The 26,995-nt window shown below is 39.9% G+C and overlaps 1 protein-coding gene across 6 annotated transcripts in view; it reads right to left on the bottom strand.

Annotated features, from left to right (window-relative positions):
• The window catches only part of AAK1 (AP2 associated kinase 1), a 161,467-nt gene that overhangs the window by 17,291 nt on the left and 117,181 nt on the right, over nt 1–26,995 (bottom strand). For 3 of the 6 annotated variants that reach the window (XM_081068798.1, XM_081068803.1, XM_081068802.1), the window contains exons 14-19: nt 23,808–24,037; nt 21,446–21,603; nt 19,895–19,999; nt 14,258–14,353; nt 2,440–2,541; nt 1,095–1,196 (exon numbers count right to left, since the gene is read on the bottom strand). In XM_081068798.1, coding sequence (XP_080924924.1) covers nt 1,095–1,196; nt 2,440–2,541; nt 14,258–14,353; nt 19,895–19,999; nt 21,446–21,603; nt 23,808–24,037 — 793 coding nt within the window. Of the gene's footprint in view, nt 1–1,094; nt 1,197–2,439; nt 2,542–14,257; nt 14,354–19,894; nt 20,000–21,445; nt 21,604–23,807; nt 24,041–26,995 lie in introns of all 6 variants that reach the window. The other 3 variants (XM_081068801.1, XM_081068799.1, XM_081068800.1) reach the window with 3 other exon arrangements.

Genomic DNA, 26,995 nt, shown 5'->3' with positions numbered 1-26,995 from the left:
ATTCAGTTCTCAGCAAATGCCATTTGAGAAAAAGGACTTCACAACTAAAGAGTTTCACTTAAACTTTCCCTAAACATTCATGGAAAAAAGTTACTATAGGATGAGATATCTAACCTGATTAGAAGGGGTTGTCCCTGGCTTATTATTAGCAGAATATGACATGATGAAACAGCATTTTCTAAAACTCAACCAGATTCCTATTCCAAATAGAACGATCTTGCCTCTTACTAGTGTCTTTAACTTTGAATTGCTCCTTTGAAAACATAATTTTGCATTTAGTCGAAGAGCAGAAAGAAGACAAAATTCAGAGTTCAAGTATTTTAACACATGAATTATTTTCTGGAAAAGTTTTCTAGGAGAAAATAACGAAGTAAGCACAAGGAAAAGAAACCATATTGTCTTCTGTGTGCATTTTCTTTTTACCTGGATGAGTTAATCTTCATACTTCCTAGACTACTAATTGTTTCTGTTCCAAGGTAGGAAATCGGACCCTTTTATCAGGTAATTATGGACTTAACGAAAATGAAGGTTATCAAATCTGTATTTATGGGCACTTAAGGAATTCTACTAAGAGCGAACTTTGATATTAGGGTGAAAGCAATGCTGGAACCAGGGAAGATTTCAACTTTGCCCACAATTTAACAGCAAATCACCTACCTATATATGATTAAAGCACTGTGCTGGCAACAGAATGTCCACATAGAGCATGAGCTCCAGGGATAGCACTGACATTGTTAGATAATCTAGGAACAACTGCTCAGTAACTGGGCATCCTTACAGCTCAGCAGAGTTCTTTAATTAAGGAGGTGGAACTTGCTACCAACGAAAAAATTCTTGAATAAAGACTGTAACCAGAGAAAGCCCAGGGATCCCTCCACAAAGAACATGGCTCCAAAAAGTACTCTGCTTTTTAGCGAAGAAACACATTGCTCAGCATCTGGAATCTGGGGCTGTGACAATTCCAAGCATCCCATCTAGGAGGAACTAACCAGGCTGCAAAAACAAGCCCAGGACCACCAGCAGTGGGTGGCACACTGGCTCTGGGGGCTCCCCACACGGATCAGTGCCCGCAGCTGCACAGACTCCTGACTGACCTGTGCGGTTCGAGGTCACAGAGTCCGTCTGAGATGGCAGGCGCTGGGGCACCGGGGGCTCCAGTCCTGGGATGAGACTCTCAACAGCAACATCAGCTTTTTCTTTTGTAACGGAGCATTAAGAGAGGAGAATAAAGGGTAAGGGAAAGGCAGTCACAGGTTCTGTGGCCAGTTCTGTACAGGCTTTCTTGTACAGGTCTCTAAGATGCCGGTTTCAGGCGAGACGGAAAGTGCAGTAAGTTATTGTATTCTGCAGCTTTGAGTGTCTGGGCTTCCCCGATTGAGCGTGCCTGTGCATTACGGCTTGTCTGGGTGAGTCTCAGTGTTTACAGATGAATGCAGAATGAGAGCCACCCAGGAGATCTCTTCCACGTCAGAAGAGATAGACTAAAAGGCACTTTACTATCTTCTGGTAGTTTTGCTTTTCTTAAAGGATAAACTTAGGGGCCTTTCCCATCCACTGTGCCTTGCAAAACCCATCCCGTGATGTACCTGGGAGGTTTCCTGCAGCTATGACATTCCCCAGCGAGAGGCGCATCTCCCTGTGGTGTCATGGCCTTTCTGAATTCTAGGACTCTGTGCCCCTGGAGTACAGGGGCCCTGGACCTTTGGTAGGTCTCGCCTGCCTTGTGGTTGGAGCACAGGGAAATGTAAGGGCAAGCAGACCAAGCCCTGTCCTAATTCTACTCCTGGTGCTTCCCCACCAAGCATGTGTTTTCTCAGTTACTGACACTCAGCACATAGAGAGGCCTGCTAAAGGTAAGGTCCAGCTCGAAACCAACTTTTTTCATGAAGCTTTGGTAACTAAATGTGAATTTTCCCACAATTCTCTTCATTCATAAGAAATCACTTTAGAAATCTTGGGGTATCAAGAAAGGAAAAATAACTGTTATGCTGTTATTTTTATGAAGTTATAAAGACAGAAAACACTTCATTTGGGGTGATACCGTGTTTCCCCGAAAATAAGACCTATCTGGACCATCGGCTCTCATGTGTCTTTCGGAGCAAAAATTAATGTAAAACTCAGTAGTATAGTATAGTAATAGTATAGTAATAGTATAGTATAGTATAGTATTAGTATAGTATTAGTATAGTATAGTATTAGTATAGTATTAGTATAGTATAGTATAATACAGTACATAAGACCCCGTCTTATATCATAGTAAAGGGAGATTAAATAGCCTTGGCTTCTGGGTGAGCACAAGGCATTGCTCCAACAGCAGGAGGCTTGGTGGCATTTCCTCACTGGGGCTAACCACTAGGGACCTGTTAACTGGTTAGTTATCATTCTTGAAACAGACACACACATCATGCACGACTGAAGAAACAGAGATGATGACTTTACCAATTACAGCATCGGAAGTGCTACCGAAAGGATCTGTCATAGGCAAGAGATCAGGGAGCAGAAGAGAAGTGTCAGGAGATTTGAGTCCCTCAATTAGTTTCTCTAGGTTGGGTAGAGAGGTAAAGAGAAAAACAAAAATGCAATGAGATATTAAAACAAGCTGATCATTTACTGTTTTCTATACAAATACATTCTAGGGATCAAAATTTTATACGGATTCATCATTAAAATGAATGTTAGTATCTTGTTAAAAATAGATTTTCAAAGTTTGCAGTTTAAAAATGATTATTTCCCTAATCGAAGTAGTCACTTTGTGAAACATTCAAGGTGCTGGTCTGGTTTTGTCTTTTTATTTTTATTACTATTATTATTTTAATTTTTATTTAAGAGTTTATTTGAAACAAACTGACATGCTGGGGAGCAAGATCTCAAATGCTCCCGTTTGTTTTTAATTTTGAGGTGTAATTTACACTGAATAAAAGTCACTGATTTTAAGTGTACAATTTGATGTATTTTAACAAATGTCCACATTCTTATAGGCACCAGTGAAATAATGACGGAGAATACTTCCATCGCCCCCCAAAATACCCTTGTACCTCTTTCCAGTCAATCACTTCCTCTCACCCCGAGACCCTGGCAACAACTGATCTGATCTGCTTTCTGTTCGTACAGTTTGCCTGTTCTACGATTTCCTGTAAATGGAACCATACAGTACGCAGTCCTTTCTGTCTGGTGTCAATCATTTACCGTAACGCCTTTGAGATCCCTCCGTGTTGTGGCATGTATCAGTAGTTTGTTCTGTTTTATTGCTGAGTAGAGTTCCACTGTACGAATGTACATTGTATTGATTCATTCACTAGTTGATGGACATTTGGTTGTTTCCAGTTTTTAGCTATTAAAAATAAAGCTGCCATAAACATATGCATATAAGGCTTTGTGTATGAGTTTTGAGTCTCTTTTTTTTTACTTGCATTTAGAAATGGTTTATAACTCACCCAGAGAATATATTAAACCATGCCTAAAGTTAACTTCAACAATCCTTTATTGTGTGCCAACAGAATCTGCGACATGCTGGTACTCTAATTATTCTAAAGTGAAATCTCACAAGTCACTTAGGCCTGCTGATAGATTACTTTTGATATCTTTTAGCTAAGAAACAAAAGGACATCAGAAGCCACCAGATTTGTCACACCTGATAAGGTAATGTGTGATAATGTATACATATTAAGATTCCTTCCGAAACAATTCCTTCAGCCCTGATCCATTAACAACTCTCCATTTACTTTTAACTTATTAAAGATAGTACATTAATTGAAACACAGTAATAAATCCGAGAATCCTATAGAAAGAAGGGAATTAAGAGCTCATACCTCCTTTTACTTACAAGGAGACTGAGACCACGTAAAATTCAATAACTTGCCAAATTAAAGGCCTGTCAACAAACTTTTTTCTATTACAGAAATAAAATGCCATTAAGATAAAACTAAAAGTAAAATGTTTGAGAAAAAGAAGTGACTGAGGTTCAAGTATGTGTAAATATGGAACAATTTTAAAGAATCTGTAGTTTTGTAGGCCATCAGGAATCGAAATAAGTAAAGGCAAAAGTGATAGTGAGGGACAGAAACCAAATTTTAGGTGATCTGTAATTTATAACTACTCAGATGAAACAAAATAATGGATTTTAGTGTTTTGGAAGCATGATTTGCTTTAGTACAATTAACACACTGCAGAAAAAGACATTTTAATATGTGAAACCAATTTATCATCTTTGGAGTATATGGCACGTGTGATACCTTTGAATTTAATGCTACATTTCTCATTTACACCTGATTTATATTGAAGAAAGGAAGAAAACAAGAAGCTTCTCAACAGCTGGGAGAAAAACCCAGTGTACTAGCCAAGTATACAGCGTAATCACACTAGCATTAATCTGGCACTGTAAATATATCTGTGACAATTTTCAGTATAGTGGCAAAAATTTAAATGGTTTTCCCCAAAAGTCTCATTTTTCACTATTCTGAATACTAGTTTTTGTATTAGTCCTTCCAAAAGCTTCTCTCACTTAAAAAAATAATTTGCCTCTTTCACTTTTAGCACTCAGATTTGTAATCTTGTGAAACAATGGATAAAAAGACCCCAAATTACTTGCTTGTCTTTCATACAGCAGTTTATCTTGATGCAAAACCTCAGGCTAACATTCTTCCAGAGTCTGAATCCTAGCCTCTTCTAGTGACTGACTGGGACCCGGGGGAAGTTCCTTAAACTTCTGACAGTATCTCCTCAACTGTCAAATGGAAATACCTCCCCCTACCTTTGGTGTACTTAAGGATCTTCTCCTCGGAGCCTTTCCCTGCCCTCCCTGCCACATCTGGAACTTTCTGGAGCACTCTGTGCTCCATGTGCTTGCAGCTCTTACAGCATGCCTGAAGGTGGGGAAGGTGTCTCAGCCTCAGCTATTGGTTCCCTATCGTACTCTCTGTCACATCTGTGCCTTCTGCCTTCACTGGGGAGGTGGGGGAGAATAGCGGATCAATTGGAAGAAGTCAGATTCTTCAACAAGAATCTAATTATTGTATTAGCTATTAACAAAAAGTATGTGAGAGGGTTAAAAAGTACATGTGTAAATGTGTGTGGTAAGCTGGAATGGGGTGGGAATAGGGTAAAATGCCGAATTTAGGGAGGCTTGTTTGCTAACCAAACCTCAAAGGACTAGGATATTCACATTGATAATTTGTATGCTCACTGATGCTTGGGAGTACTCAAATACTGGAACTGTGGGAGGGAGGACCAGGGGACAGAGTGACACCAGGCAGAAAGCAAGGAGTAAGAGGACAGGGCTACAGCATCTGAAAGTGCAAAACGGGAGTTTTTCACTCCCAGCCCTCTCGAAGTGAGAAAAGGCTCTCCGTTGCTCAGTGCTGGTCCCCAGCTGCCATTGTAAGTTACCACTTATATTTGGAGAGTTCAATGTCAAATACTTTCATTTGTTATTCACAAAAAAACCTGGGTTTGGGAATACTATAAAGTTGAGGAGAATGGAGAATGTGACTTGCACAAAATCATAGATGGGATATGGCAGAGCCTGGACTGGACTTCAAAGCTCCTTCCACATGCTACCTACAGGGTCTGCCCATCTCCACAAACATGCACGGAAGGGTCTGCACACACACTGGTCCCACATATAATGGTCCAGTTGTAAAAGATACGCTGGCACTGGACAGAACCTCAGATCTTATTTAATTAGCCTTCTCGCTTACAGATGAAGAAACCAGCTCCAGAAAGGTGAAGCAACTTGCCGAAGAGCTTACAGCAAGTGAGCCACAGAGCCAGCTAGGGCGAGGACTCAGATCTTCTAAGTACGAGGGATTCACTCCTTTGGTTTAACTAAGGCCTTGATTGCTTTAAGATATAAAGATTCTTAAAAAGGTCACATCTATTATTGGTCATTTTTGGTCAGTGTAAACGAAGCGCTTGTGGACAGGATGTAATGGGAGGTACAAGAAAGGCTACTGGATGCTGACAGTCTCTAAATGACAGCCTGGAGGCACTCCACATACATCAAGAAATGGCCTTCACAACCTTCATTTCATGAATTCTGTCCTGTCTCACAATTTTATGAAGACGCTTTGAGGCCATGTATCATGATAGGGGGTGGGGAAGAGCAGTGTGGAGAAGACGGTGGTGGCTTTAGGAAACTGTGCTGGAAGTGTTCTCGAAGACCAAAACCTCAGTCAAGCTCCCCATCGGAGTATCATGGCTTGTGGATGTCTCGTGAACACAGACATTTAGACACACATTATGGATGCCAAATGAACACATCTAATATTTTACATGACTCGTGGGAAATGACTTATCTGGATACAAAAGCAAAATGGATCTTCTGGGACAATTTACACCTACAATGTAAAGACTCACATTCCGATTTTCAATTATACAAGGTGACAGACCAGTAAAACCCAGATATTCATTCATCGCATTTTGCAATGATTTGATCTTCCTAAGAAATATCTTATAAGAGTTTTCCATCTGCTTTGTGTTTAGAATCACCAGCCCATGACCCCACCACATTCCGTTACGTGAAGAGTAGTGGCCAATTCTGGACAGAAGAAAATGGTCCAGTTCCTAGGCTGACACTAGTATTTTGAGAACTGGCTTCAAAATCTAAATATGTGTGGGGCCAGCCTGGTGGCTCAGGCGGTTGGAGCTCCATGCTCCTAACTTCAAAGGCTGCCAGTTGGCTTCCCACATGGACCAGCGGGCTCTCAACCACAAGGTTGCTGGTTCGACTCCGCAAGGGATGATGGGCTGCACCCCCTGCAACTAGCAACGGCAACTGGACCTGGAGATGAGCTGCGCCCTCCACAACTAAGACTGAAAGGACAACAACTTGAAGCTGAACGGCACCCTCCACAACTAAGATTGACAGGACAATAACTTGACTTGGAAAAAAGTCCTGGAAGTACACACTGTTCCCCAATAAAGTCCTGTTCCCCTTCCACAATAAAATCTTAAAAAAAAAAAATCTAAATACGTGTATGGGTTTGGGGGAATACCTGGATTTAGGGAGGGTATTATTTAATCTTTTATTTTGATGCTGTACATTTTGGGGACTTCAGCTAGTGTCTGCAAAATCCTCCCCCCAAAATAAGCAACACAAAAGAGCAAAACAGCCTGAATTAAGTTGGTTAAGTTACTTAACTTTTCTAAGTATTGTTTTTGTGAATAGAGGGTAAGAACTACTTTAAAGGGCCTTCAGGATTGAATGAGCACATTTATTAGGGTGTGTGTGTGTGTGTGTGTGTGTGTGTGTGTAAATTAAAGTGCTTGGTACATAAAAGGAGATTTTACTTCTCTTGTATGTAAGAGGGATAGTTGAGGGGTCACTAAGCCATTGATGCCTGAGGTTACAGTAGTGAAAAATGGGTGGAATTCCAGATTTTACTCAAATGCCTTGCTATAAGATTAGAATACACAGAATTCCTTGAATATAGTGAAATGCGAGAAGGAGGCAGGACTGTCTGACAGAGACAAAGAAAAAGTACGAAGACAAGAGAGCTGGGTTCTGCACTAGGTTCTGTGGCACTTTGTGCAAATTCCTCTCTTTCTCTGGATCTAAGTTTTCTTACTGACAAAATGAAGATAAACTTAAAGGTTGTATCCACTTCTAGATGTCAATCATCCAACATGAATGGAAAAGTAGGAAGTAGGATCTGGTTACCTAGGTGATGGGCTGTTTAGAGATGAAACTGGAGATCTCAACTGGTAATAACTGCAGGGAAAGACACTTGGAGGGCACCATGGCAATACAGGAAGGAGGAAAGATGACTGGCCCCAAGGTAGCAGATTTGGGAAAATACAGAGCTGACTAAACATGGTGTTCAACAAGCAAACTCAGCCCAGACAGGTACAGCCAGCAGAACAGCTTGCGGAGGTGGGGGAAAAATCTAAACTCGCTCCTCATTTGAAAAAAGAACCAGCTTTTATGGTTTAATCCCTTATTTAAAAAGTAATACATGTTTATTGTGGAAAATTTGGGAAATCCAGATAAGCCAAAGGATAAAAGTAAAAACTACCCATAATCTAATTTCTAGGGATAACTCACTATGAAGAGTTTTTAATGAATGCTCTTCTAATCTTTTCCTATAAATTCTAGTCATTTGATAAATATTTAAGCATACTCATCTTTTCTTAGAATAATTTTGAAGAAAAGAATCGCTAAGTCAAAGAGAAAGTAAACTCTTAAAAGCTTTTGCTATAAACTGTCAAACTATCTTCCCCAAAGTTAGACTAATTGATATTCCCACTAACAGGATCTGAACGTGTCTGTTATACCTTCACCAAGCCTGAGGTGGTGGGTTACTTTTCATCTTTACCAATCTGATAGCAGAAGTTGTAGCACCTCATCGTTTAATAATTGGCTCTTCTTGGATTCATTATGATGATAAGCTTTCTAAAACATGCATTTACTGGTCATTTATATTTCGTCTTTTATGAATTGTTTGCTTATGTTTTTCTGTTGGTGGTGTTTTCTTATCACATTCCCATTAGTATACTCAGTTCTATCTCAAGTCTCTAGGGTTTCCAAGTAAAAATGAGTCAGATTAAGAGTTTGGAGAAGCACTGAAATCATGGTTAAAGCACTGAGAAGGTGGACCCCTGAAGAAAAATACACGCAGAATTAGCCTGCCCAATGGAAGTTGAGAGTGCTTTTAGAGGACAGGATTGTTCGTACTTTAAAATTGAGGGAGGTAAGAGAAAGCACCTTCCCCTCTTCTCTTAAGCGTAAGTGGTGTTGGGGTCTAGGGGAAGAGAGAAAGGAAACAGTTGCTAGAGTTGGAGGTAGGAATGAATCCATTTCAGATTCTTCTTTTATACTTCTCCTCTCAAGACTTAATTATTAAAAATACCAACTACAAGGCAAGAAGATAGTAAGTTCTTCATAAACCAGCCTAAGCTTAGATAATCAAAATCATTTCCTAGCATGACACTGGGATATACTGAAAGTTGGGAGCTTTCTGTCTTTTAAAATGTCAAGAGAGGATGGATATCTACTTATGTAGGCTAATTAAGACTCACAGCTTGCTTAAGGGCCATTCCAAGCCTAATTAGGAATACAGACATGAGGAAGGAAGCAGGATGAACTAACCAATATGGAAGAGCTTGATGCGAGCCCCATCAAAAAGGATGATTTGGCTGCTACAGCGTGGTGGCTTTGGAAATGCGTGTCTTCTCTGACTTGGGGTGTAAGCCCTGAAGTTTTGTGATGACAGAGGCTATTTCTAAAATCTAGTCATTCTAAATAGTTCCTATCACTGAGAAACCAGACCCTAAACCATCTGTGACAGCTGCAAGTTAGAAGCAAAAGTCAACCACCATGCTCCATTCCAAGTCCATTCTAGAGACTTGAATTTGCAGGAAGATAAACTTTCCAGAGTAAAGACACCTATTATGCTCAGCCTCGGACTTTTTAATGTCACAAGACAGAAGTTTAGAACTGAGGAAGACGCCAGGCAAACAGCTGAGAGGAATGCCTATCTTTTTTTTTTTTTTTAACACTTAGTTACATAGATTTCAGGTGTACAATTCTGTCTTACATCATCTATAAATCCCATTGTGTGCTCACCACCCAGAGTCAGTTCTCCTCCCATCACCATATATTTGATCCCCCTTACCCTCATCTCCCACCCCCAGGAATGCCTATCTTGACAACAAACCACTAAGGAAATACAGCTGCTTTTGCTTACTTTTCAAGAGGCACTTTTAAAAACATTTTTATTTCTAGGAAGAGGCACTTATGGGACAACTACACATTCTTGCTTACTCTTGTGGAACACTGATGTTGAGAGGTTAGCATTAGGAGCGGCTGCAAAAATCTTTTCCTCAAACTCTTGCGCACTGCTGATGGGAATGTAAGAAAAGTGAAATCACTATGGAAAACAGTATGGCAGTTCCTCAAAAAATTAAAAACAGAATTACCATAGTATCCAGCAATTATATTTTTGGGTACATACCACAAATAATCTTGGGTCTTGAAGAGACCCAAGGGTCTTGAACACACTCATGTACAATGAAGTATTATTCACAACAGCCAAAAGATGGAAGCAACCCAAGTGTCCACTGACAGATGAATAAACCAAATGTGGTATACATGCATAATGACATATTATTCAGCCTTAAAAAGAAAGGAAATTCTGACACATGCTATAGCGGATGAACCTTGAGGACATTACGTTAAGTGAAATGAGCCAGTCACAAAAAGATAAATACTGTATGATTCCACTTATCTGAGGTACCTAGAGTTGTCAAATTCATAGAAACACAAAGTAGAATGAAGGTTGCTGGGGGGGAGAAACTGGAGAGTTACTGTGTAATAAGTACAGAGTTTCAGTTTTGCAAGATGGAAAAACATTCTGTGGATGGATGGATGGTGGTGATGGTTGCAGAACAATGTGATTGTACTTCACGCCACTGAACTATCCACTTTAAAATGACAAATTTTGTATTATGTGTATTTTACCACAATTAAAAAAATATGAGTAAATCATTCCACCAATTTTCAGAGAAAATGTCTCAATCCTTTCTACCGTATCTTAAAACTTTGGCTCCCCTTATAGCCTATCTGTTCTGTTCCCTAATGCAAATAGAAGGCAAAAGAAACAAACACACAGCATCTGAGCATCTAGTGAAATTCACTAGAGCGAGGCTTCATTTGGCAGCTTTGTGAGCACACAAACGCTCACCGCTGTGATTTTTTTTTTACACCAGATTTTCTAAGAAAATTTGTTTCATGATGCTTTGGAAAATAAAATTCTCCTTTAAAAACCAAGCAAATCCAATTATCCAGTGCCCCTTCATCCAGAGTTTACCAATCATTCTATCACCGAAGTCCACTTGAACGGCTCTCAGTTGTGCAAAGGTCCAAGTTTTAATTTAGAGCAAGTGTAACTTTTATAAGAGAAGAAATAACATTGTCTAAGACTTTATGATAACTAGGACTGCCCCACTGGGAATCAGGATGCAGAACCAAAGTTGTTACAGCATTTCCTATCTTTTTACTGATTTCAAGTTTCCCAAGCAAATTCAAATAAATGACTTCACCTGAACCTCATGAGCTGCTCCATAAGATAGGTTTTCAAATCACCAATTTTAAAGAGGAGGACACAGAGTTAACCAAAATCACCTAGCTACTGAGAGGCTAGAACCCAGGTCTTACAAGCTCAAAAGTCATTTTTATATTTCCCTAAACCTTAATTTTAGCTCTCTAGTCAAAGGCTTTGTTGACCCGGGAACTGACCCAAAGAAAAAGAACCACTCCGTGCTGGGGGTTATGGGCCATGAAAAGGAGTACGTGCAACAGCACAGGGACGACAGCACAAAGACCTCACTCACTCCCTTGCCACCCTGGAAAATGAGGTCTGACTCAACATACCCATCAGTCAGTATCATTTGTGGGATCAAAGGAAATTACATGTAAAAATGTCTTAAAAGCATAAGATACTAAGTCATTAAAAGGCATATGTTCGAAAGGAGACGAAGATTTCATGATTCTTATTATTAGGAAGGCTGGGTGTGGAAGGTAAGCATGTATGCAAAACCAACCAATCAGCCAACAAAAACCCATGACTGGTGCCCATTGTGAGCTGGAGGTAGTGACAAACTGGTTGCTTTGGGCGGGGGAGGGGGAGAGGGGAAGGACGAACTTGCAGTTTGCAGAGGTTACCATAGACCCTAACTCTCAGCCCTTTCCTCGCTCAGGCATTTTAAGATGCTTAGGAAGGATACCGGGACCTTAAAGAAACTTACAACTGAATAGCGCTATTGGCTGAACATTAAAATAAAATAAGCAAAGATACAATGGTAACATGCCAGACTTCTCCCAGAGAGGTACCATGAAGGCTGGAGGTGATGGATCTGCTGAGCCGAGCTACCACACTCATTCCAGGGTTTGGCCGCTTCCTGACATTGTCGGCTGTGCCTTCATTTATACACCCTCAGGCAGTGGGTGGGAGGCCTGGCTAGGGCATGGCAGAGGCACAGATGGAAGGCTATGAAGCCAGTGGTCTGCTGTTTGGGAACTGGGACAGAAAGAGAGAGTAATGGGGTCACCGAAAGCCTGCAGCCTCAGGTTTTACTTGATTCGTTCACTCGATCTGCAAATATCCACTGAGTGCCAACTCTCCCCAGCAGTGTTCTCAACACTGGCGATACACTGGTAATTAAGACAGCATGGTCCCTCCCTCAGGACACCCACATTCTGCTGGAGAGTCAGACAATGAACAAACGGAAATAAACAAGGTCATAATAAATGCTATGAAGAAAAGAGCCAGGGGGTGTGAATGAGAGTGCCTGTGGGACCACCTTGGGCCTTTCTGAGAAGAGGGCATTTAAGCCGAGACCTAAATTTCAAATGACAAGAAGCAACAGCAGCAAGTGCAAAGGCCCTGAGGTGAGAACAAGCTTAGTCTGTTAGAAGAAAGATTGAAGGAAAGAATGCTATGAGCTCAAGTTAGAGGAGTAGCCAAGGGCCAGATTAGGGCCTTCTAGGTCGTGGAAAAAATTCTGGATTTTCTGCTCAGTGATATGGGAATTAACTGGAGTGCAAAGTAGTGACATTTATGTTCAGATCTATGTTTTCAACAGATGAGTCTGGTCTGAGAGATCGGAAAGCAAATAAAAGACACTCCCGGAATTCTCTATTAGAATGTTCCATTTTAATGGATTTTCCATTAAAAGCCAGGATGGGGTCATTACTTAATTGGTATTAAAGTGTATACCAGGTATTAAAGTTTAGCAGGAATCCATAAGCATGAGAGAAATCTGGAGGATCAGGAGATGGGAAAGATGACAGTAAGGAATACAGGATGGCAGCCAGATGGCTCTAGTGGCCCCCAGGTTCATCTTCACTACCCTTCAAAACGCATCTCTACAACCAGGAATCGATATCCGGGGACACGTGGTGCCTGTGCCTGGCCCCTCACCCCTAACCCAGAGGGCTCCTGTGACCGGGCAGAGGATGGCCTGTGGGCCTTCAGCCTCTGGCTGTGCCAAGAGGCCACCCTCTAGCTTCCGCAGCCCATGGGCTATCTAGGTAAGAGCAGCGCAAGACGGGAAGGGGTGTCAAAGGAAGAATACCTCAAGCATCCCTTTTCCCTGCCTAATCTTACGATTGCCACCACTGGGAGGAGAAAGAGGTCAGTGGGCCCCAGCTGAGCTTGCAGCCCACACCTCTCCAGCCTCTTGCTTGAAACTGGCCTGTGTAAGGTCCTGCAGGCATACCTGGAGGATGAAACAGAGAGTTGATGCCTCTCTTCCCTTTTCTGTACCCAACCTATACTGAATCATTCCGCGGTGGGTTTAGGGAGTTTTGACCCACATCCAGGTCCAGCAAGCGATAATGTTACACCATACTACCTTATCAAGGCAAGTTTTGGCTTCCTCTTCAGAAGGGTCAACAAACGGCCTAAAGAAAGAAAAACTGTCTTTGTACCCTAGCTACAGTCTGTCCTAGTAGGGAGAGGGTACGAATACCACAATCATTTTCAATACTGAGGCAGTCGATCAAATACCTTTAACATTTTGGAAAAGAAGAAAACGCAAGCAGAGCCTATCAGTTTAAAACCAAGGAACAGCAGAGGTAAGAATGGCAGAAGGGAAACTATCAGAAGCACAATGACCACCGGATACTTCTAAGGAGCTGGATATATTTCCTTTTTCAAGGAGCCTGATAGAGATGAGAAAGGGCAGCTCCTGTTACTCATGTCAAAAGGATGGGGAAGGGAGCAGGAAGAGAAATCTTTGGCATTCATGAACTCCAAACGGAAAGCTTCCAATTTCGTTTCAAAAGCTGTTTCAGTCAGAACACACTAACCATTTCTTACGTTTTTAGACTGCTTACTTAAAAATCAGGATATGGGAGACCTAACGTGATATTCAAGTTCATGCCGTCCAACTTACGAAGAGTCAAGCCCAGAAGGTTTTCAGGTAGTGGAAGAGCCCAGGAAGGAAACCCAGGTCTCCTGACTCCTATTTCCAATGAACTTTCATTATGTATTTCTATATTATTAAATAACAGCATATTATAGGAAAATAGGAGGTGGATAGTAAGTCACCCATTATCCAATCATCATACCATACCCACTATTAGCATTTTGTCCCTTCTATCACATGATGATCGGTGTCCCCCCCATATTGCTATAATCACATTGGACTAATATGGAATTCAGATCCTTTTTATGGAGTGTCGAAAATAACTCTCAAGAGGCCCTAAGGAACGTTAAGAATCAAGCTGCTTAACCTCAGATCAGTTCTATTTACCTACCTGGTGCATCAGGTACCTGAAGAGGAATGAAAGGATCAGATACGCTTAGAAGTGGGAGGCTAGAATCCACCGTCTGCCCACCCTTCCTTTTTTCAGCTGGAGATGGTTGGAGGGGAAGGAAGAGTCAAGGAAAGAAAAAGAGAAAAGCAGAAAATATCAAGTAAATCTAGATGAATTCACCATCTATTAACCCAACAGCTCACATTATAGAATAAGTCTATACCAGAGGCAGAATAAAGTGGGATGAGTGGATATAATCCAGTGTCACAGCAAAGTACACATGGGACATATAATCTGGCTCTTGCAACATACTCTAAGATGTAATTAATGATAAAACTACAATATTCATACAACTGAAATTCCACTTCTTGCTTAGAAGGTGATCTCCTTCAGAATTCCTCTAGCAATTACTGTCCATATCACACATTTTGGCATGTAAACATTGTCTTTTTTTGTAATCTAGCACATATGGGTTATGTATATATTTCCTATGTACCCATTACCCTCTTGAGATCATTTTATCACCAAATGTCCAATATAATGCTACGAAGACAGACAGGAAGAGACAGAAATAGACTTCTTTCCTCCTGCTTGGTTAGACAAGCCCTAACCTCTGGACTACATCTAATATCCTACTGGCATTTATTCTATATCTGGCAAACTGACGGATTTACACAAATCCATACACCCTATGGGATATCAGAGCCAGAAGGGATCTTAGGATGTTCCAGCACAATGTCCTTATTTTCCTGAAAATAAAGCCCAGGAGTTAAGAGATTAGCCAGCGGTCCATCAGCACACCTAAAATAAGAACCCAGGTCTCCTGGTTCTACTTTACCATTCTTTATGTTGCATTTTAATATTCAGTTTGTTCATTAATTAAAATCACATTCTGCCTTCTATGAAGTGGATTTAAAAAAAATTTATTTTCAAATAATTATGGAAGTAAAGGAATTTACTATACGTAGACTCCTGTGAACTATCCAGACAGCTTCCCTCCACGGCGAGATCGTCTACAGCTGTAGTACAGTAGCATAGACACTGGTATAATACTGTTATCTAGACTTTATTCAGTTTTCACATGCACTCACCTGTGTGTGTGAGTGTATGTGTGTGTACATACAGTTCCTTGCAATTAGATCCTATGTACAGACCAGCACAAGTACCACCACAACCACCACACAGAACCGGTCCATCAAACAAAAGAAAGAGTTCCTAGTTATACTCCTTTAGAGCCACACCCATTCCTTACTCCTGTCCCTGTCCCTTGGAATCCACTAGTCAGATCTTAAGCTCTTAATTTTGTCATTTAGAGAATATTTATTAAAGTGGGTTTTTAGCTAACCTTCTTCAAAAGCAGATGGAGGAAGAGAAAGGTAAAATCACTGCTCTTAAGTCTCTGAAATATTTTTAAATAGGACACAATGAAATACATTCAAAGAAAAGGAAAAAATTATGAAACTGAATATATAGTAAAATTCATTTTTGAAAACAGTATATATGCAGAAATAAAATTATGGACATAAATATAAAATGTCAACAATGCATTCCTCTTGAGGTAGGAGTCATGAGTTCCTTTATCTTGCTTCTTTGTTTCTTTTTGTCATTTTCCCAAAATTTCACAAATAAATGTGTATAATAACTTAGCAACAGAAAACTACTTAAAATAAAGACGCACAAGGTCAAGTTTCAAACATCTGTCTCCAGTGTGTGGATATAATTCATCAACAATTTTGCAGATTTCCTGATTACTTCTTCCTTTGGTTGGTCAGAAGGTTTAAAATTAGTGAACAGTCTCACCTTGATTAGGAGGAAACTTATAGAAAATGGAAACTTATAGAAAATTTTAATCCTGTACAAATGAGGACACATTAATTTATGGGATTTAGATATAACTTTCTTTCATTTGTAAAGCATGAAGGTGTCACACACAAAAAAAATTTACACGTAAATAAAGAAAAATACCAAATGCTCATTAAAAAAGGATGGACAAAATGACAAAAATGTGAAGATGTTTTATGATGGTTGCAAAAGCTTAGTGTCACTGATTTACAAGATTCTTGAGATGCGATTATGACTACAGCTTCTGAGCTGGGTCGCCAGATACAAATCTCTATTCTGTCATTCTCCAGCTGTGGCTTGGGGCAGGTCACTTAACCTCTGTAGACTGTTGTGAGGATCACCTGAGATAATGTTAATGTGCAAAAAGCACTTATCCAGTGTGTTTCGCATGTGCAATGTACCAAATATGTGTTCGCTATTATTACTGCCATAACTTTACTCAAATACGTGTTTTTACAGCTACTATATAAAGCCTTCAAAATAAGCATTAAGGGGAAAAAAGGCAAAAGCAAAAACAAAAAGTAACTCTTTAAAAAACAGTTCATACACATATACAACAAAGCATAATCATGTGTGGTAAGTAAGAATTAGGCATTCAACTGGGAGTGGATGGAAAACAATTAGGGACTTCTGTCATTAACACCAGTGAATCCAAGCTCCTGGCTGTTGGCAAAAAGCAACCTTTTCCATTCATTCACCAAATCTGTGCTGAAGCAAACACAAAACATTGGGGTTCAGCAGCAAACAAGACTCTTCTAGAGCTTATTCTTTGACCCCCGTTCCCTACCGAGTACCATAATTGGTCATCACAGTGATGTTCTATCTCAATGCTTTATACATTTGGTACATTTAGACAATTGTGTGCCATTTCAAATGTTAAGCACTTTAAACCAGACCAAAATATCGAGAAATTTAAAAAATTATATGGACCAGACAACAAAGCTGAAAATGAAAAATAACATACAAAAAGTTCAATGTAATATTAAAAAGCATACCTCTCAAATAACTCCAATGCCTACTCCCAAATAATAACAATGAGAACATCATGTGACGACTTACGGGATATGGTTAAAACATCAGTTTTTTTTTTCTTACAAGGGAAACACACATGTACCAGAAAGCACTCTCAATAAATTATAAGGAAAAGGAGAACAGGGAATACTGGAATGTCTATGAAAAAGTCTTCCTGGAAATTGTACTTAGCCTCCTTCCTCATTCTCACGCTGGTTGAAAATCACTGTTTTATTGGAAGACAAATTCTACATACTTCATTTTTTAAAAAAGAATTCTTAAAAATTTTACTATATGCTCCTCTTGCTATTGACAGAGCAAATCTAAGAAAAACAGGGAACTGCAATAAAAAAGATAAAAGGAAAAAGTAAAGACTTAGAAGACAGAAAAACAATACATTTTAAAAATCTAAGAGTTGTCTTTGAAAGATAATAAAACAGCAAATTTCTAGCTAGTTACCAAGAAAAAGAGAAATACAAATACATACAATTAAAATTGATATATACAAAGAAAATATTAAAATTTTATTTTATTATTATTTATTATTTAATTATAATAAACATTATTTATTATAATATTTTATTTTATATAAATATTATTTTATTATAATATAAAATATTAAAATATAATATAAAATATTATAAAAGATTTAAATGTATTGTTCTATTTTATTTTAAAAACTATAAAACTACATATGATTTTTCTAAGAAAATATTACTAAATTCGCCTCATTTTTTGGCAGACAACCTGAGAGAGGAAGTTCTGGAGCCAGATGGTTGGTGTTCCAGCCCTGCCACTTGACTAGCTACGTGATCCTAGAAAAGAGACTAGTCTGTGTTCCGTTAGCTCAAGTGTAAGTGATGCAGGGATGACGAACCAACCTCAAAGGGCTGTTTGTTGAGAGGGTCAGATAAGACAGTACTCATGAAGGACAAAAGACAAACTGGGGAAAATGTTTGTAATATATGGCATACGAAGAGCTCTTACAAAGTAATAAGAACAAAACGAACACAGAAAAAAGAAAAAAAGTTAAAGGACACAAACAATACAAATTCCGAAAAAACTAAAAATGGCCAGTATCAATGTCTTCTGTCTACAACCTCTGATCTGGGTTGGGAAATGGAAAGAAAATTACTGTCATTCACTATTGATAGAAATAAAAATTGTATAGCATTTTTGGCGGGTAGTATGGAAATAGGTACCGAAAGCCTTAAATACACAAAATCCTTGAATCTCTTTTGATTTAGCAAATAATCGCCTAAAAGTTATCTTAAAGAAACTGTAAAGGATATAAACAAAAATTTAGCTTCGAGAATATTTATATGGTGAAAAATTAGTAACAACCTAAATATTCATCAAAGGAGATGTTAAGCACAATGTTACTATTCCTCTATTAAGAATCATGTTATAGATTAGTATATATTGACATGGAAAACCACTAATTACCATCGAATGTTTATATAATGAATAACAAACTGGATGACAGAAAGTCCCTCCATAATACCCCAAAGCAAACACAGCACAGGCCATATTATTACAAGCAGTTAAAATATATCCAAAGTAACTGTGGGGTAAAGAAGAAATCAAAACTGCAATTTAAAAACATCCATAAAACAATGAGTAAGAGAGCATTACATATCAAATATTATGGAATGAAAGCTAAAGTTTGAATCAGAAGTAAATTTATGACATTAGAAAAACTACCAACACCCAAAGAAAGTAAGAATATATAAGGTTAAAAGCAGAAATTAATATAATTAAAAAGATCAATTTTAGAAGTATATCAAATTCCATATCCTACAAAGAATATATTCAAAATCTCACATCCATTGCTGAGGAATTTATAACAGTAAAATACGGACATCAAATTAATGTTTCAAAAAGGGGTATTTGGTTAAACACATTAGGATATATCCATACAAAGGAATTTAATGCAAGTATTTTAAAAGTTATATTTTAGGAACTTCTGTAATGACGTTGGGGGAGATATGCCAGATTTATTAAGTGAAAAAATAGGTTTTAAAATATGACTATACAGATGTACATTAGAGTCTTAAGCTGAGGTCTAAACCTGTGCACAAAATTATGATCACCTGTATTTTTGTGAGTTGGAAGATCTATAAGTTTCATGAGATTCACAAAGATATCTGTGACTCTGAAAAGGTTAAATGCCATTAATAGACATTAAAATGGTATCCCAGTGCTAATTTCTCAGTGGTGAGTTCATAGGGATTTTAACTTTCTTCTCTATGCTTTTCTGTAAATGACTACCTTTTACATAATAAATATGTATAATTTTTATTAATAAAGAGGAAAATTCATATTTTATTATTGCTTCTATAACCTAAAAAGTCTCATTTAAAAAGCTATGTCCTCTCTCCGTAAGCATGTACACACACACAAAAACACAGCTCAGCAGAGTCTCAGATAGAGAATAGAATATCTAATTCTTAGAAATTTTCAAGTCATTCCAAAGAACCTAAGCAATTACAAGAGACTAACAGAGTAATGTTCCTCAAATTTAGAAATATTTGCTTAAAACATGTCCGTGGACTAGACAGAACAAATCCTGTATATTACTGCCAGATCATCCTGCCATTTCAATTAAAAGTGATTCTAGATCTTTCTTTATCCCTTTTTTTAATTGGAAATCTTTTGGATAAAGGAAAATATAAGTTACCACCAGGATTTGGGTCTCACTGCCATGCTCGAGTTATCTGTGGAGTGGAAAATAGTGAGGGGATAACGACAGTGAGTTGCGTTTCAGGTGTTTGCCATACTTACCAGTTCCAGCAGAAAATGAGGCAGCGGCAAAAGCATCACCTTGGGTTGTTTGAAAGCCTGGGATCAAACTCTCTGCGGAGCCTCCAAGCTTCTCAGGATGTTTGCCTGGAGGGACAAATACCACTCAGTTCATTCCAGCAGAATCCCATGATGCACCCCCAGGGCATTCTCTGAAATGCCTTCTAGACTTGACTCTTTTTTTTTTACTGCATGATGGCCACACCTCAGCCATTCATAGGTCCTTGTCTAGTCAATGCAATAACTGAGAGAACAGCTGAGAATCAAGAGACAGCACATCAGTTCTGCAAGAGGAAGAGTTCTAGAGATTGGCTACCCAACAATGTGAATGGAATTAACACTACTGAACTGTACGCTTAAAATGGTTAAGATGGTGATTTTTATGTTATGTGTATTTTACCACAATTTAAAATAAATAATAGCAAAAGAGACAGCTAGAGCCAAAGCCCAAAGCTGCAGCACATTACTTAGAGCAGAATGCCTCCAGCCCTCACCCAATCTATTTATTTTTACATAATTCTAATGAGTTTGATGATTTGTTTTCCATGTTGGAAGCAGTGCAGGATAGCAAGTGAGAAGAGGGAGAGGTGAAGAAGGCAGTAGTGAGAGGCTGTGAGGGATAGGCACATGGGGAACGCCAAGTGCTGAACAGGAAGAGAGGCAAGAAATGATTCAAAACAGACACAAGAATTTAAAAAACTTGGGAGGGTCACTTAATTGAGTGCAAAAACACTCCAGTTTTCAATAGTCCTAAAAGTACTTCTTTTATATTCTAAAACAGTAATTGGCGCACATAACAGAGAAATAATTTGACGAGTCGAATTAAATCCTATGCTTTACCTTCCATTTAAAAAGGCAAGAAAACAATATGAATTTTTTAAAAATATCTATAAAGTAATAGTAAAAGCTAAAATGTGTGGTCAAAGTTCATACAATTCGCGGTTCTGTGCTCTTGTCTACACTGAGATCCTCTTTTTGAGTATGTTACAGTAACAATTTCCCAGGGTGTATGTTGTTGTTTCCGTGTGTGTGTGTGTGTGTGTGTGTGTGTGTGTGTGTCCTGCCTTCCAAATCAGACTGTAGGTTTGAGGGCAGAAATGACATCTTCTTTTGATTTTTTTTTTTTTTTGTAATTTTTTTTGGAATATTTTTGTAATATAGAATTCGGATCACAGCGTCCATGTGAGGGCACACTCCCATGGTGAGCAGTTACAACTTTCTGGGACAGTGAACCCACTTAGGATGAGGGAATCATCAGAGCCCTCCAAGAAGTGACCATGCTTGATATTATCATCCCCATCTATGCTAACCAACCTGCCCTAAAAGTTTCCCATTCTCCTTGCCACCATCCACAACAGATTTGACTTCCTGAGGATGAAAAGACTCAGTGCTCTGGTAAAAATACAAATCGATTTGGCATTCATACTTCAAAGTCAAGTCTTTGAGGGAAAGACAGACCCAAGCCAACATTTTCATATGCATACCCCACTAGAATTAATGTTCAAGAATTACAAAAAGACAGCAATTACTCACCTTCCCCCAGCTTGGCAAAATCCTTGTTTAGCAGTTCTTCAGCTGTGAGTTTGGAGAAATTGTCATCATCGAAGGGATTCCACGTAGAACCTTCAGAAGGATTATAAACGTTTTGCTGGGAGGTGCGAGGAGAGCCTGACGGAGTGGTAGTTGCAGACCTAGGTAGGTTCCCATCCCCATGAAATAAAAAGACATAAAAGTTAGAAAGGGTCAACCTATTTTCTCTTCGTTTCAAGATCAAATTCTTTTCTCAATCACACCATTATTTTCCACAGTGATTTTCTACAAGGGTTTTCCAGAAAGCAATCAGACAGTTTCCACAGATACCCTTTCCACTGTTTGAAATAAATGTCTTCCTTTTCTTCATGATTCACTATCTCCCACTACTTCTTTAATCCCTTACTTAGATTTTTGGTCTCATCTGCAAGTCCTTTCAATTCAGGATCCCAAGGCAACTAGTTCTTAGGCCTGTGGATCCTGAGGTGTCCACCGGGACATCCATCACTAACCCTGGAGGGGCTGGGACTGATGCCCATGCAGGCTGCCTGGCATCTGTCGGGATCTAACATGCGTAGAACTAAGAGCCACCATCAATGGTCACCACCACAGTTACGGAAATAAAGATGGTTACCACGATTGTGTGCTTCTAGGTATCATTACCTAATTTTATTCTACCGTTTCTCTCTCTCTCTCTCTTTTTTTAAAGACTTTATTGAGAAAGGGGAATAGGACTTTATTGGGGAACAGTGTATATTTATCCAGGATTTTTTCCAAGTTGTTGTCATTTCAATCTTAGTTGTGGAGGGCGCAGCTCAGCTCCAGGTCCAGTTGCCATTGCTAGTTGTAGGGGATGCAGCCCACTATCCCTTGCGGGAAATCAAACTGGCAACCTTGTGGTTGAGAGCCCGCGCTCCAACCAACTGAGCCATCCGGGAGTTCAGTGGCAGCTCAGCTCAAGGTGCCGTGTTCAATCATTAGTTGCAGGGGGTACTGCCCACCATCCCTTGTGGGAAATCGAACCTGGCAACCTTGTGGTTGAGAGCCCACTGGCCTATGTGGGAATCGAACCAGCAGCCTTCAGAGTTGGGAGCACGGAGCTCGACTGCCTGAGCCACCAGGCTGGCCCCCTCTCTTTTTTTTTTTTATAAGGGAACAGGACTTTATTGGGGAACAGTGTGTACTTCCAGGACTTTTTTCCAAGTCAAGTTGTCCTTTCAGTCTTAGTTGTGGAGGGCGCAGCTCAGCTCCAGGTCCAGTTGCCGTTGCTAGTTGCAGGGGGCACAGCCCACTATCCCTTGCGGGACTCGAGGAATTGAACTGGCAACCTTGTGGTTGAGAGCCCACTGGCCCATGTGGGAATTGAACCAGCAGCCTTCGGAGTTAGGAGCATGGAGCTCTAACCGCCTGAGCCACCGGGCCAGCCCTCTTTTTTTTTTAATTAAAGTTTATTGGGGGTGACAATTGTTAGTAAAGTTATATAGATTTCAGGTGTACAATTCTGTAATACATTATCCATACCTCATACTGTGTGTTTACCACCCAGAGTCAGTTCTCTTTCTATCACCATATATTAGACTCTAAAGTTTCTCTTGATGCCCTTTGCACTTAATTAATGACTTGAAGATTTTTGATGTTAGAGTGCATGGTTCCAAGAAAGCTGAGCACTCATTGCAACCTACTTTATATCAGGCACAGAGCTGTCAACGGATTTAAAAGGGTTGATTAAGAATGATCCTTGTCTTGGAGGAAGTCTCAGGCTGGGTCAGCTATACATACTCACACAGACTCACACATTATCATCATCTAAATAATGATAATGCAATGTGATACACGCTCAAAGAAACGTTCAGGGAAAAGTGCATATGATACCAGAGAAAGGGTCAAAGAAAAGGTAACCTCTGACATGGGTCTCAATGAATAAATAAGCACTTCCTTGGTGGATACGGAGGGACAGTGCAGTTAAGGGAGATGAACAAAGTGCTTGTGAAGATGGAGAATGGCACGTCCATCAATGCGATACAACAGGCCTTGGTCTGTTAGCCAGTGAGTTCAGATATCATCCCACAGGCAATGGGAAGCCAATGAAAGATTTTCAGCATGGAGACTTGGTTGGATCAAGAGTTTAGAAAATACTCTGTAGAGCATGCAATGGAGGAGAGAATGGAAACAGTGAGGCCAAGGAGGAAATTATTTCTGAAGATCAGTATGGTTTATGCACTACAGGCAAATTTGGTTTCTTATTAAACACAGACACACAATGCTACATACACATCTACACACATATGCAAAGACTCACACAGTTAACAGCCCACGGCACACTGTGCCCACGAAGTAAGAAGGATAAAGGGGAAGCATGACATACTTGGATTTATTGAGACTGGCCTCAGCTGCAGCTGCCTGGAGCAGCTGGGTTGATTTGCTGGCAGGGACCCCAAAGACTGCACTGTGGGTTACATCACTGAGAATCCGCCTGTGCCCGGCACGTTGGGTCTTGGGGGATGATGGAGGAGTGAGAGATCCGAGTTTCTGCCCCTGGGTGGCAGGAGGTGGGGTTGTCTGAACCTTTGGCTGTTGTCTTACTGGGGCCTGAATCTGCTAGGAAGAGAGATGAAAAATATTCCAAAAAAAAAGGAAAAACAGATAAGCATAACTAAAAATGCCACATGAGAGATAAGATGGAACTCAAATAGCTGAGTTTATCAGTAACACCCAGAAAGGAAAAAAAACTAGGCTTTGACCATCTGAACTATAACTTTGGGACTGATACCAACATGGTATTTATCTGGTACTTATACATAAATTTCAATTTTCATCAACAACAAGATACAGGGTAACCATATGCAATTCAGTCCAGAGCATAAGACTACAGAAGCTATTCCTAGCTCTAAAGATCTAGAACATATCCTTAAGGATCACTTTCTGCTTCACATAGAACCTTACCCAGCGTGCCTCCAAATGGCAGGCGTTAAGCATTCTACAACCACAGTCAGAAGCCAACGAAAGCATACCTCCAGCTAAAACACATTTGAGCTAAATGAGTTCTGCTAAGAGAAAACTGACTAATATAGTTCAGACTATTAGTTAGGAATAAGTTAAACAGAATTCCACTGTGATTATAAATGGTAGTGCTTTTTTTTGTTCTGTTGTTAACACTCTCTATGTCATTGATAGGATGGATCTACAAGACTATTTCTGTGGCAACCCTTGAGAAAATGTATAGCAGCATTGGGGCAGTGGGATTTTGTTCCGATCGTCAGTTTAGAAATGGCATTAAAGAAAGAGAGAGAGAATATAGTAAGAAGAAAGAAAAAAAATGTAAAAGCCCTTGATGATTACTGAATGTCAACTGTAATTGAAAAATTTTTTAAAAAGAAAGTAAAATAAAAGAAGAGCCCTTGATGATAACTGAGCTAAGAACACTGTGGACCATTTTCAGAAGGCAGGACAAAATGTCACCACAGAAAAACAAACAGTTGGGAATACCCTTGTGACCATATGGTTAGCCTTTTAGCATAACTCACGATCTACAAAGTGCTATGTTAAGAAAATGAACAAAAAACAATGTTCAAAAGGCCATCTAACACTTTTCCTTAATTCTATCAATCCAGAGATAAAAGGACTTAGAACATGAAATGCCTCGGGTATGTACCCCTTCCCTCCAGTCTCTGATCTCAGATTAGAGCTGCCCCTCCGTGCTGCAGCTCAGTTCCCACATTCTGTGTCATCAAGGCGCTCAGAGAAATTAGGGAAACCGGAGTGTCCAGCTACTTAGGCCAGGATGCTGACAGCCTGCGATTTCCTGTCCTTCTATTTACTCAGACTGAATTTTGCTGAGACAGGCTATGTGCATGTGTGAGTACAGTCATTTCACCAATGGGCTGAATGATACACTATAAGGTTCTAGTATCGATCAAACCATGCTCAGAGCATAAGGCGGCTGACAGCATCTCTGAGGGAGAGGCAGAGTGCTCCACGAAGGAGACCAGAGCTCCAGCTCTACATCTTCCTTCAGGGGTCAGGGTTCCAAGGCCAGCCTAAAGCAAAGACCTACAGGGACCAGAGAAGCTTAAAGGACAGAACTAAAGTTGCTTACTTCTTGGAGTTGAAGACATTCATTCCTTTGAAAAGGGTACTTCACTCTTGAGTCATTTAATTTCAAGAGTCCAGACTACCTGGAGAACATTTCCCATCCTCTTACCTAGAAGAGGCACCTGTGCGTGGCACCCTGAGGAACAGATGCTTCCATCATGAGGACACCTTACCCTGTCACAGCAATCGACTAAAACAAGCGGCTCCAACATGTTCACTACTCCTCACAACATGTCGGGCAGAGAGTTTCTTTCTATTTAGAATCTAAGATCGTGAGAGCTGAAAGGGACCTTAGTGAACTTGGATTCCACTCGCTCTCTTTAGAGGAGACAGACCAAGGCCCCCTGAAGCTAAGTGCCCACTCAAGGTCACAGGGTCAATTGGGGACCGAATTCATGTTTCTTGAAGGCAGTTTAGGACTCTCTTTTCTGCCTCCTCATCCAAAGGTGGAATTAGGAAGGGGGAGGAGGGAGATAGACCACAGGGGAAGGAGAAGCTAGGCAGACACAGATGTTTTGTCTTGCTGAAGATTTGTTCCCAAAATAAAATACATAATTGTAAAAGGAGTATAATCACATCAAGGAATGTAAGGATATAGACAAGAGGGGAAAAAACTACCCAGACTTCCATTCCACCACTCTAATACAACTGGTCTTACCTTTTTGGTATCTTATATGTAAGTCTCTTTTCAAGTACCTATTTTTCCCATAATTTCACATCTCTTTTAACATTATCTCATGAGTGTTCTCATTCTGTTGTACTGACTTTATAACCATGATTTTTAATGGCTGCAGTTGGGTTCTCCCATGGTTTAGGTTGCTTCCATTCTTTTGGCTATTACTAATAAGGTGACATCTGTGGCATGCGGCCATTTTCCTTTACAGATTATTGCTTTAAGATGGCAATGGATACTTTACATTCATCCCCTTGCTTCTCTAGGTAAGTCCTGCCAAGGGTCACTAAACAAAAGGCTAGTCAAAGGTGGGAGGCTCTTGGGCTCCTGGCACAAGCACGGTCTGCTCCTGTTCCCTGACTGTTCTCTCAACCAACTACCCTTGAGCAAAGTGCTCAAAGTATTTTTTTTCATCCAAGGAACATGGAGAAGGTTCCTAATTCATTCCCAACAGTGGGAAAGCAGAGAACTTTGTAAGTATGAAGTGTAGTCAGCGGCAGTTGATCATTTCATTCCCCAGGATGAGCATTTGTTACGAACCTTGAACCCAGACCGGGACTCTCTGTTCTTGTCCCAGCTCTGCTCCTATCAGTCTGTGCGTCCCGGGTAATGACTTTCTTGCCTGGGCCTTAGTTTCCAATTCCATTAAATGAGGGGACTGGACTAGATAATTAGTATCTCAACTAGCACCAATAATTTTTTTAAAAATCCATTTTCCCTTAACAAGAGGAACTTAATCTCTTGCTAAAAATAGAGTAGCTATCTATCACACGCCTGCAGGAAGGTTG

Source organism: Rhinolophus hipposideros (genome assembly GCF_964194185.1).
Source record: "Rhinolophus hipposideros genome assembly, chromosome: 12".
Taxonomy (NCBI): domain Eukaryota; kingdom Metazoa; phylum Chordata; class Mammalia; order Chiroptera; family Rhinolophidae; genus Rhinolophus; species Rhinolophus hipposideros.
Note: the sequence above shows the minus strand (reverse complement) of the source record. Positions and strands in the feature narration are given on the sequence as shown.